At 40.3% G+C, this 12,737-nt stretch overlaps 1 protein-coding gene across 3 annotated transcripts in view; it reads left to right on the forward strand.

The window, feature by feature from the left end:
- PARP4 (poly(ADP-ribose) polymerase family member 4) overlaps window positions 1–12,737 on the forward strand; it is a 116,443-nt gene that overhangs the window by 52,853 nt on the left and 50,853 nt on the right. For all 3 annotated transcript variants that reach the window (XM_053203715.1, XM_027064474.2, XM_053203737.1), the window contains one exon: window positions 5,170–5,307. In XM_053203715.1, the coding sequence (XP_053059690.1) occupies window positions 5,170–5,307 (138 nt within the window). The remainder of the gene's footprint in view (window positions 1–5,169; window positions 5,308–12,737) is intronic.

Raw genomic sequence — 12,737 nt, forward strand, 5'->3', positions numbered from 1 at the left:
TGAGTGATTTTTTCAATTTTAAATTCCAACCATTCTACTGAAATTTTTATTTTAGTTCTAATATTTTTAATTTGCAAGAGCTCTTTTCTGCTCTGTAAATATTACTCTTGGGGGGCACCTGGGTGGCTCAGTCAGTTCAGTGTCCAACTCTTGATTTTGGCTCAGGTCATGATTCCAGGGTGATGAGATCGAGTCCCACATCAGGCTCTGCACTGAGCATGGAGCCTGCTTGGGATTCTCTCTCTCCCTCTGCCTCTCCCTCATGTGTTCTCTCTCTAAAATATGAATGAATGAATGAATGAATGAATGAATGAATATTCCTTTTTTATAGCATCTTTGTGTGTTTCATGAATGCAGTACCTTCCCTTTCTTGTCTCTCTGAAAATACATTTTTTCTTCTCTTCCCTGTGTTGTGTCCTTTTTCTTTGAGCTCTCTTTTCCTTCTGGCTTTTGCTTTTTGTTCTCTATATTTTGTGTTAGAGGCTTTTCCTTAAATGCCTGGGTGACCCCTCTGTGCTCGTGTCTAACTGAGACACACACAAAGCTAGCTAGATGCTGTGAGGTGGGGCGAGTGGATGGGAGGCCTTGCACGGGAGGCCCTGGCAACTGGCTGGCTGTTTGATGGTGAGTCTCATGGTAGTGTTTTAGCCTTTCTGCAGTTATTCAGAACTCCTCTAGGGTATTCATAAAGTATGACTGGGGAGAGGGACTGAGGGGCCCACACTTAGGATGCCACCTTGCACGTCCTTCCCCGGTTTACGTCACTGCACACCTATGCTTCGGTATACCTAGGATTCCTGTAGATACTCTTTGCTTGAATTTCTCTAAGTAATGAATCTTCAGTTTCCTTAATTGAGAGAACAGGGCGCTAGCTATCGGTGCTAGCTGCTTGCCTACTTAGAGCAGGGAGGAGGTCTGCACCAAGGCAACTGAGTGCATGGTCTCCTCGCTAGTACTGTTGTTTTCTGCAGTACCTCCAAGGGGTGACCCTTCCTGAGTCGCTGAAGTCCTCCACCCAGATGGTAGCTTCCACCACACCTCTGTCAGCTTTGTTGAGATCTCTCATCTGCGACCGTCTTCGTTCCTACTCTCCATGTCTTTAAGGGTTGATACCCTCTAATTGATTCCCTCTTATGGTAGGGCGTTTTAGGATTTTGGTAGAGAATGGAGATAAACACATGCATTTAGTCCATCCTGAACAAGAAGCCCTCTGCATCAGGTAGCTTTTGCTGTGAAACAAACAATCTCAAAACTTTATGGTTTAAAACAATAACATTTGTTATTTCTCACAGTTTCGTGAATTGGCTGGGCAGTTCTTTTTTTTTTTTTTTAACGTTTATTTATTTTTGAGACAGAGAGAGATAGAGCATGATTGGGGGAGGGTCAGAGAGAGAGAGAGACACAGAACCTGAAACAGGTTCCAGGTTCTGAGCTGTCAGCACAGAGCCCGACGCGGGGCTCGAACCCACGAACTGCGAGATCGTGACCTGAGCCGAAGTCGGACACTTAGCCGACTGAGCCACCCAGGCGCCCCATGGCTGGGCAGTTCTAATGGGCTGCACTGGCTTGGCTGGGACAAGATGGTCTAGAATGGTCTTATTCTAATACCTGGCTGTTGGCCTGGTGTCATCTGGGGTGACGACCACGTGTCTCTCTTCATCAGGTTAGCTCAGCTTCATGCGTATGGTAGTGGGAGAGGTCTCAACAGCAACAGGAGAAGGTGAGACTCACTGCACAACATCTTCCAAGCCTCTTGCATCACATCTGCCAATATCCCATTGACCAAAGCAAGTCACACTGGCCAACTTTGGATTCAAAGGCAGACAAAGGCCACTTCCTGACAGGAAGAGCTGCAAAGTTGCATTGCAAAGGGGCCAGTACACAGGAATGGAAAACCCTTGAGGCCATTTCACAGTCTATCACATTGCCTTTATTGTTTAAAGCATATAATTCACATTTCCAAAAGTGATTCTGTTTATGAAAACGTAATTTAAGAATTAGTCATAATTGGGGATGCAAGCTGGTGCAGCCACTCTGGAAAACAGTATGGAGGTTCCTCAAAAAAACTAAAAATAGAACTACCCTACAACCTAGCAATTGCACTACTAGGCATTTATCCACAGGATACAGGTGTGCTGTTTCTAAGGGACACATGCATCCCCATGTTTATAGCAGCACTATCAACAGTAGCCAAAGTATGGAAAGAGCCCAAATGTCCATCGATGGATGAATAGATAAAGAAGATGTGGTATATATATACATTGGAGTATTACTCAGCAATCAAAAAGAATAAAATCTTGCCATTTGCAACTACATAGATGGAACTGGAGGGTATTAGGCTAAGTGAAATTAGTCAGAGAAAGACAAAAATCATATGACTTCACTCATATGAGGACTTTAAGAGACAAAAACAGATGAACGTAAGGGAAGGGAAACAAAAATAATATAAAAACAGGGAGGGGGACAAAACAGAAGAGACTCATAAATATGGAGAACAAACTGAGGGTATTGGAGGGGTTTGGGGAGGGGGGATGGGCTAAATGGGTAAGGGACACTAAGGAATCTACTCCTGAAATCATTGTTGCAGTATATGCTAACTAATTTGGATGTAAATTTTAAAAAAATAAAAAATAAAACAAGTTAAAATTAAAAAAAAATAACAATGTACAGGGATATATGGGAAAAAACCAACATATTTAAGTATTTGTTTATTTATGTGAAAGGACCCAAAGATTATTATAAGCTTGAAAGATGGAGTAATTTGCATATATGATATGTAATTTAAAAATTTTTTTTGGTGGATGAGAGTGGTTGAACAAAATAAAGCCTCCATTTAGTTGATCATTCAGTATTTCATATGTGTTGCTTGCTACATAATATTTTAACATTTGTCTGAATTTGAAACAATATGGCACATTAATTTATCAGAATACTGTATAATAAATACTATATAATATTATTATAAATACAGAATAAATATCCAGAATAATGGATATTTCTTTTGTTAGATGCATATTATTCAGGAGCATTTATTATGTTTATATAATTTTGATATGAAGTAGAAGACTGTATTACAACTTGGAGTTTGTTTTAGAAGATGATAGAAAATTCTGTGGAACCATAATTTTAGAGTTGCGCCTAGGGCTAACAGCCAATGATTAAATAGTTTAATAATTTATTATTAGGGTTTTACTATATGTAGTTGTTATGCTTCTAGACATTTTTTCTGCAGTATTTCTGGGATAATTTGCACTAAAATTAGTTTTTTAAAAGGCCATAAAATATGAGAGTTAACTATAAATCCAGGGAATCACTCAATTCTAATTTGCTTCACCAATGCCTGGTACATATCAAGAAATTCATCTTTCCTACAGAATAAAGGATGTCTGTATATATGGGACATAATTTTTTTTTTTTTTTTTTACTAAACACCTTGTCATATTAAATGAGGTAGTTTGTAGGGCATACTAAGGAGTTCAGAACACATGGGAAAGCTATTTTCTATCTCTTAATAAAGTGATTAAAAATCATTCGTTGGACCAATGGAAGTCACATAGTGACAACCTAAATAATTATAAATATTAATCTTCATGCAAGTCATATCATCTTCCAAATTTAGCAAGTAAGAGAAGGCATTCCTAATAAGAGATATAGCACACACATTTTTTTCATAGCAAAACATTATGGAATCCACCAACAAAATACTAAAAGATAACATTAATTTTAAAAAATTAATCTGTCAGAATCACAATCTATGTCATATTTCTGATCCTCTACAAATTATAGTCATCATTTTGTCACTCTATTTCAGGTACAATTAATTCCTCAATTTGGTTCCATAAGCTTCAAAAACATCCTTGGTTCTGTTATGGACAAATTTTCTTCTATTCATACCTTCCTTCTTATCTTTCAATTTATCTTCCACTTGACAAATTTATTATAGCATCTTGAATCATCTACCTATAGTTCTCTATATAGTCTCAGTGCTATATGAGAAGTCAAATGACTTAATTTTCTCATTGATAAGGATTGTCATTTGGAGGCAAATTGTATCTCCTTTCCCCCTTTTGTTAATCAAACACTTTATTCTACAGGTATTCATGTTAAAGAATAAAAGAAAATCTTTAAGGAAAAGAAAACCCACAATATAACATCATAAAAGCCAATCGATTTATGTAGAAGAAATTTAGGTAACAGAAACCCAGATTCTTAGAATGGAAAAAAAGTTTTTTGCCTTAATGCAGAAAGTCCCTGTATAATATCCCAGAAACATGGTTAATTGTCTTTGCTTAAACAATTCTAACAGTGGGGAATGCACTACTTTATTAAGGAGTTCATTTTATTGATGGACAGCTTTAAAATTTGAAAGTTCCACCTGATACTTGTTCATTTTTTCATAGAGAGCATGAGCAAAGTGCACATCTAATGTAGCTGACCTCATCTAGGCTCTGAACAGGGGCATGTTCCCTGCACTTGTGTGTTTTGTATTCCAGATGATTTGACAGCAAATAGCCGTGTAAGAATATCTACATAGATTCTTTTATTTAAAATTTTATGAAGATAATAAAATACTTTCTTGATAACTGAACTCATACTCTGAAATGAGAACCTGAACACACAGTGAATTACAAATCTCTTTTTCCTTCTCACTAAGGATAGGATGAAACTCTTCACCCACGTGCCTGAAATAAGTCCAGTCTAATCTGGATCCTGCATGATGTGCCCTCTATAGGTTTTGCTCTATTCAACATGACCTACAAATACATTTGCTTTAAAAAAAAAAAAAAGAATTAGTATAATTATAAGATTTCTATTGAAGTTTCTATTTATACTATTCTAAGTTATGATTATCTATTATACTTTCTGCTATATCCAGATAGTTGTAACTGAATACATAGACCTATAACCTTAGGATCCAGGACTTGAGACTGTCTTAAACGTATCTAAATTTGACTGTGTACATCAACCTTAGCATTTCAGGAGGGTAACTGATATAATAATGGTCACACTTCTCAAAACATCATAATTTTAGAATTTATGACTACAATGTTGATTGCTAATGGAGTTATATAAATTATGCAAAGGTTTGCTACTTGAAAGGCAACTTCAAATTGATACTATGGTATTATTCCATTATTTACTTTGTTGTCATTGTTGTTTGTTTTGTAGAGTACAGACTGCAAAGCTGTAATTAGCACCATGGACGGTAGCTCCTTAGACAGCAATGGATTCTCCCTTCATGTCGGTTTATCTGATGCACATCTCCCAAGAATGTGGGTCGAAAAACATCCAGAAAAAGAAAGTGAGGTATGGTCCTTCTTACTTAAAAATGAGGGACACTATTAAAAAAATATTTCAAATACATTAATTAAATTTGGAAGTTACTGATAGTCCTGGAAAACTAGCATTGCAAAATGAACTCTCACCATTCCAAGATTTTACAACTAAAAATACTTATGGGATCTGGCATGATAAACTTCTGAGGTTTCAACCAAGTTCCTCATGTGGCATGTTTCTCTATAATGACTTTATTTTTTACCTTAATCCCCACTGAAAACAAAAAATGCCTTCAGACATTACATTGTTAGTCTGTGTATTTTTATAGTTTTTAAATATTGATACTGTAAAAACAGATACAAAATTATTTATGGCCATAAGACCATTTGTGTCCCTATGACAAAGAATCTCCTCTTATTAGAATAAAAATCGAGAATGACATCAGCCAGATGGCCCAACAAGATGTCCTTCACATGTATCCCCCCCGCCAACAACAATTTGGCATCTATCCATGGACAAAGTGCCATTTGGGAACTTTGGGATCCAGTTAGGAGATTTGGAAATGCCAATACAGCTCAAAAGTGAGGAGAACTGTTTTGAAAAGGCAGGCTTGCACCCAGGAGGCTGACTTGCTGACCATGGTCCTGGCTGCAGGCACCGTCTGTGCCCCCAGATATCCTGAAAGTACCCTATACTTGGCTCCAGCCTCCTCACAGTCACAATCTTCAAGCAAGCCTGTGAGTCCAGGGACACTTCCATCTACAACCTTGAAGATTCTGAAAAGGCTGTCAGAAGATTCTAAAAATTCTCAGCTCTAACCCCCTCCTAGCTGCAGTCCACAAGCAGTCCTGTTGGCATAGGACCTATTGGATACTCATGTCTGCACCTCAGGAGATCCAGAAAGGGCCTTATACTCTGCTTCAGCCCTCCAGCTATGGAGGGTCGGTCCACCCAGAGACCCCATGGAACACATCTATCTTCACCTTCAGAGCCAAGTCTGCAGATCCCAGTCATGGCTGTGGAACCTGAAACAATTGTGGTGCTTGGTTCCAGCCCCTCTCAACTGTAGTCCAGGGCCAATCTTGTCCACTAGAGACTCATCCAGCAACTAGGTAGGAGTATTTCCAGGGACCTAGTGGAAGCTGCACCCATCCATGTACCTAGTAATAGGTCTGATGACTGAGAACCTATGGACTCTGAAGTGGATTCTCATCCCAGGTGACTCTACCGAACAGGTTCCGAGGCAGACCCACCCACCCAGGGACCAGACGTGCTCAACCCTCTGGTAACAAGAATATCAGCTGCAGACCACACCATAGACTTAGGAACAGCCTCAAAATTGACTCCAATTCTGCACAATTGTGATTCCAAAGGTAAACCCACCAACCAGGGAACCAACAGGAAAAGGTCTTTACCTGCCAAACTAGTGCAAGATTATGCACAGATACCAGTGCAAGGTTATGTAGATCATGAAGAATCAGGCAAACAGGGGCGCCTGGGTGGCTCAGTCGGTTAAGCATCCGACTTTGGCTCAGGTCATGATCATTGTTTGTGAGTTCAAGCCCCGTGTTGGGCTCTGTGCTGACAGCTCAGAGCCTGAAGCCTGCTTCAGATTCTGTGTCTCCCTCTCTCTCTGCCTTCCTCTGCTCATGCTCTGTCTCTCTCTTAAAAATATATAATAAACATTAAAAAATTAGGAAAAAAAAAAAGAATTAGGCAAACATGACACCGCCAAAGGAAACTAACAAAGCTCCTGTAATTGACCCCAAAGAAATGTAGATCTATGATTTGCTGACAACAAACTCAAAATAATCACCTTAAGAAAACTCCATACAATACAAGGGAAGACAGATAAACAACTAAACGAAATCAGGGAAACAACATGTGAACAAAATGAGAAGTTTAATAGAAATAGAAACCATAAAAAAGAACCAAACAGAAAGTCTGCAGCTTAAGAATATAATGACAGGAGGATCCTGGGAAGATGGCGGCTTAGGAGGACGCTGGGCTCACTGCGCGTCCTGCTGATCACTTAGATTCCACCTACACCTGCCTAAATAACCCAGAAAACCACCAGAAGACTAGCAGAACGGAGTCTCCGGAGCCAAGCGCAGACGAGAGGCCCACGGAAGAGGGTAGGAAGGGCGGCGAGGCGGTGCACGTTCCACGGACTGGCGGGAGGGAGCCGGGGCGGAGAGGCTGCAGCCGGCCAAGCAGAGCCCCCGAGTCTGGCTGGCAAAAGGGAAGGGGCCAGACGGAGTGTGTTCCGACAGCAAGCGGGACTTGACATCTGGAAGGTTATAAGCTAACAGCTCTGCTCAGAGAACAGGAGGGCTGGAGGACAACGGGAGGGAGAGTTGTTGAGCCCTGGACGACAGAGCTCAGCTTGGCGGGGAACAAAGGCGCTCGCCAGTGCCATCTCCTTCGCCCATCCCCCAGCCAAAATCCCAAAGGGAACCGGTTCCTGCCAGGGAACTTGCTTGCACCGCGCAAACACCCAATGCTGTGCTTCTGCGGATCCATCCCTCCGGGGGGTCTGACTCCCTCCCGGTGCCGCAGGGCCCCTCCCAAAGCGGATCTCCGAACGAAAAGCGAGCTGAGCCTGCCCCTCCCGCCCCCGTGCACCTTGCCGATCCACCCCAGCTAATACGCCAGATCCCCAGCACCACAAGCCTGGCAGTGTGCAAGTAGCCCAGATGGGCCACGCCACCCCACAGTGAATCCCGCCCCTAGGAGAGAGGAAGAGAAGGCACACACCAGTCTGACTGTGGCCCCAGCGGTGGGCTGGGGGCAGACATCAGGGCTGACTGCGGCCCCGCCCACCAACACAAGTTATTCAAGACAGTACAGAGGAAGTGCCCCGCAAGCCCGCACCACTCCAGGGACTATCCAAAATGACGAAACGGAAGAATTCCCCTCAGAAAAACATCCAGGAAATAACAACAGCTAACGAACTGATCAAAAATGATTTAAACAATATAACAGAAAGTGAATTTAGAATAATAGTCATAAAATTAATCGCTGGGCTTAAAAACAGTATAAAGGACAGCAGAGAATCTCTTGCTATAGAGATCAAGGGACTAAGGAACAGCCAGGAGGAGCTAAAAGATGCTATCAATGAGCTGCAAAATAAAATGGAGACAACTACGGCTCGGATTGAAGAGGCAGAGGAGAGAATAGGTGAACTAGAAGATAAAATTATGGAAAAAGAAGAAGCTGAGAAAAAGAGATAAAAAAATCCAGGAGTATGAGGGGAAAATTAGAGAACTAAGTGATGCACTAAAGAGAAATAATTTATGCATAATTGGTCTTCCAGAGGAGGAAGAGAGAGGGAAAGGTGCTGAAGGTGTACTTGAAGAAATAATAGCCGAGAACTTCCCGGATCTGGGGAAGGAAAAAGGCGTTGAAATCCAAGAGTCACAGAGAACTCCCTTCAGACATAACTTGAATCGATCTTTTGCACGACGTACCATAGTGAAACTGGCAAAATACAAGGATAAAGAGAAAATTCTGAAAGCAGCGAGGGATAAACGTGCCCTAACATATAAAGGGAGACCTATAAGACTCGTGACCCATCTCTCTACTGAAACTTGGCAGGCCAGAAAGGAATGGCAGGAAATCTTCAATGTGATGAACAGAAAAAATACGCAGCCGAGAATCCTTGATCCAGCAAGTCTGTCATTTAGAATATAAGGAGAGATAAAGGTCTTCCCAAACAAACAAAAACTGAAGGAATTTGTCACCACTAAATCAACCCTACAAGAGATCCTAAGGGGGATCCTGTGAGACAAAGTACCAGAGACATCGCTACAAGCATGAAACCTACAGACATCACAATGACTCTAAACCCATATCTTTCTATAATAACACTGAATGTAAATGGACTAAATGTGCCAACCAAAAGACATAGGGTATCAGAATGGATAAAAAAAAAACAAGACCCATCTATTTTCTGTCTACAAGAGACTCATTTTAGACCTGAGGACACCTTCAGATTGAGAGTGAGGGGATGGAGAACTATTTATCATGCTACTGGAAGTCAAAAGAAAGCTGGAGTAGCCATACTTATATCAGACAAACTAGACTTTAAATTAAAGGCTGTAACAAGAGATGAAGAAGGGCATTATATAATAATTACAGGGTCTATCCATCAGGAAGAGCTAACAATTATAAATGTCTATGCGCCGAATACAGGAGCCCCCAAATACATAAAACAATTACAAACATAAGCAACCTTATGGATAAGAATGTGGTAATTGCAGGGGACTTTTACACTCCACTTACAGAAATGGATAGATCATCTAGACACATGGTCAATAAAGAAACAAGGTCCCTGAATGATACATTGAATCAGATGGACTTGGCAGATATATTTAGAACTCTGCATCCCAAAGCAACAGAATATACTTTCTTCTCGAGTGCACATGGAACATTCTCCAAGATAGATCACATACTGGGTCACAAAACAGCCCTTCATAAGTATACAAGAATTGAAATCATACCATGCATACTTTCAGACCACAATGCTATGAAACTTGAAATCAACCACAGGAAAAAGTCTGGAAAACCTCCAAAAGCATGGAGGTTAAAGAACACCCTACTAAAGAATGAATGGGTCAACCAGGCAATAAGAGAAGAAATTTAAAAATATATGGAAACAAATGAAAATGAAAATACAACAATCCAAACGCTTTGGGTTGCAGGAAAGGCAGTCCTGAGAGGAAAATACATCGCAATCCAGGCCTATCTCAAGAAACAAGCAAAATCCCAAGTACAAAATCTAACAGCACACCTAAAGGAACTAGAAGCAGAACAGCAAAGACAGCCTAAATCCAGCAGAAGAAGAGAAATAATAAAGATCAGAGCAGAAATAAACAATATAGAATCTAAAAAAACTGTAGAGCAGATCAATGAAACCAAGAGTTGGTTTTTTGAAACAATAAACGAAATTGATAAGCCTCTAGCCAGGCTTCTCAAAAAGAAAAGGGAGATGACCCAAATAGATAAAATCATGAATGAAAATGGAATTATTACAACCAATCCCTCAGAGATACAAGCAATTATCAGGGAATACTATGAAAAATTATATGCCAACAAACTGGACAACCTGGAAGAAATGGACAAATTCCTAAACACCCACACGCTTCCAAAACTCAATCAGGAGGAAAGAGAAAGCTTGAACAGACCCATAACCAGCGAAGAAATTGAATCAGTCATCAAAAATCTCCCAACAAATAAGATTCCGGGACCAGATGGCTTCCCAGGGGAGTTCTACCAGAAGTTTAAAGCAGAGATAATACCTATCCTTCTCAAGCTATTCCAAAAAATAGAAAGGGAGGGAAAACTTCCAGACTCATTCTATGAAGCCAGTATTACTTTGATTCCTAAACCAGACAGAGACCCAGTAAAAAAAGAGAACTACAGGCCAATATCCCTGGTGAATATGGATGCGAAAATTCTCAACAAGATACTATCAACTCGAATTCAACAGCATATAAAAAGAATTATTCACCACAATCAAGTGGGATTCCTTCCTGGGATGCAGGGCTGGTTCAGCATTCGCAAATCAATCAATGTGATACATCACATTAATAAAAGAAGAGATAAGAACCATATGATCCTGTCAATCGATGCAGAAAAGGCCTTTGACAAAATTCAGCAATCTTTCTTAATAAAAACCCTCGAGAAAGTCGGGATAGAAGGAACATACTTAAAGATCATAAAAGCCATTTATGAAAAGCCCACAGCTAACATCATCCTCAATGGGGAAAAACAGAGCTTTTTCCCTGAGATCAGGAACACGACAGGGATGTGCACTCTCACCGCTGTTGTTTAACATAGTGCTGGAAGTTCTAGCATCAGCAATCAGACAACAAAAGGAAATCAAAGGCATCAAAATTGGCAAAGATGAAGTCGAACTTTCACTTTTTGCAGATGACATGATATTATACATGGAAAATCTGATAGACTCCACCAGAAGTCTGCTAGAACTGATACATGAATTTAACAAAGTTGTAGGATACAAAATCAATGTACAGAAATCCGTTGCATTCTCATACACTAATAATGAAGCAACAGAAAGACAAATAAAGAAACTGATCCCATTCACAATTGCACCAAGAAGCATAAAATACCTAGGAATAAATCTAACCAAAGATTTAAAAGATCTGTATGCTGAAAACTATAGAAAGCTTATAAAGGAAATTGAAGAAGATATAAAGCAATGGAAAAACATTCCCTGCTCATGGATTGGAAGAATAAATATTGTCAAAATGCCAATACTACCCAAAGCTATCTACACATTCAATGCAATCCCAATCAAAATTTCACCAGCATTCTTCTTGAAACTAGAACAAGCAATCCTAAAATTCATATGGAACCACAAAAGGCCCCGAATAGCCAAAGTAATTTTGAAGAAGAAGACCAAAGCAGGAGGCATCACAATCCCAGACTTTAGCCTCTATTACAAAGCTGTAGTCATCAAGACAGCATGGTATTGGCACAAAAACAGACACATAGACCACTGGAATAGAAAAGAAACTCTAGAACTAGACCCACAAAAGTATGGCCAACTCATCTTTGACAAAGCAGGAAAGAACATCCAATGGAAAAAAGACAGTCTCTTTAACAAATGGTGCTGGGAGAACTGGACAGAAACATGCAGAAGGTTGAAACTAGACCACTTTCTCACACCATTCACAAAAATAAACTCAAAATGGATAAAGGACCTGAATATGAGACAGGAAACCATCAAAACCCTAGAGGAGAAAGCAGGAAAAGACCTCTCTGACCTCAGCCGTAGCAATTTCTTACTTGACACATCCCCAAACGCAAGGGAATTAAAAGCAAAAATGAACTATTGGGACCTCATGAAGAGAAAAAGCTTCTGCACTGCAAAGGAAACAACCAACAAAACTAAAAGGCAACCAACGGAATGGGAAAAGATATTTGCAAATGACATATCGGACAAAGGGCTAGTATCCAATATCTATAAAGAGCTCACCAAACTCCACACCTGAAAAACAAATAACCCAGAGAAGAAATGGGCAGAAAACATGAATAGACACTTCTCTAAAGAAGACATCCGGATGGCCAACAGGCACATGAAAAGATGCTCAACGTCGCTCCTCATCAGGGAAATACAAATCAAAACCACACTCAGATATCACCTCACGCCAGTCAGAGTGGCCAAAATGAAAAAATCAGGAGACTATAGATGCTGGCGAGGATGTGGAGAAACGGGAACCCTCTTGCACTCTTGGTGGGAATGCAAATTGGTGCAGCCACTCTGGAAAACAGTGTGGAGGTTCCTCAGAAAATTAAAAATAGACCTACCCTATGACCCAGCAATAGCACTGCTAGGAATTTACCCAAGGGATACAGGAGTACTGATGCATAGGGGCACTTGTACCCCAATGTTTAGAGCAGCACTCTCAACAATAGCCAAATTATGGAAAGAG

Source organism: Acinonyx jubatus, chromosome A1 (genome assembly GCF_027475565.1).
Source record: "Acinonyx jubatus isolate Ajub_Pintada_27869175 chromosome A1, VMU_Ajub_asm_v1.0, whole genome shotgun sequence".
Lineage (NCBI taxonomy): Eukaryota > Metazoa > Chordata > Mammalia > Carnivora > Felidae > Acinonyx > Acinonyx jubatus.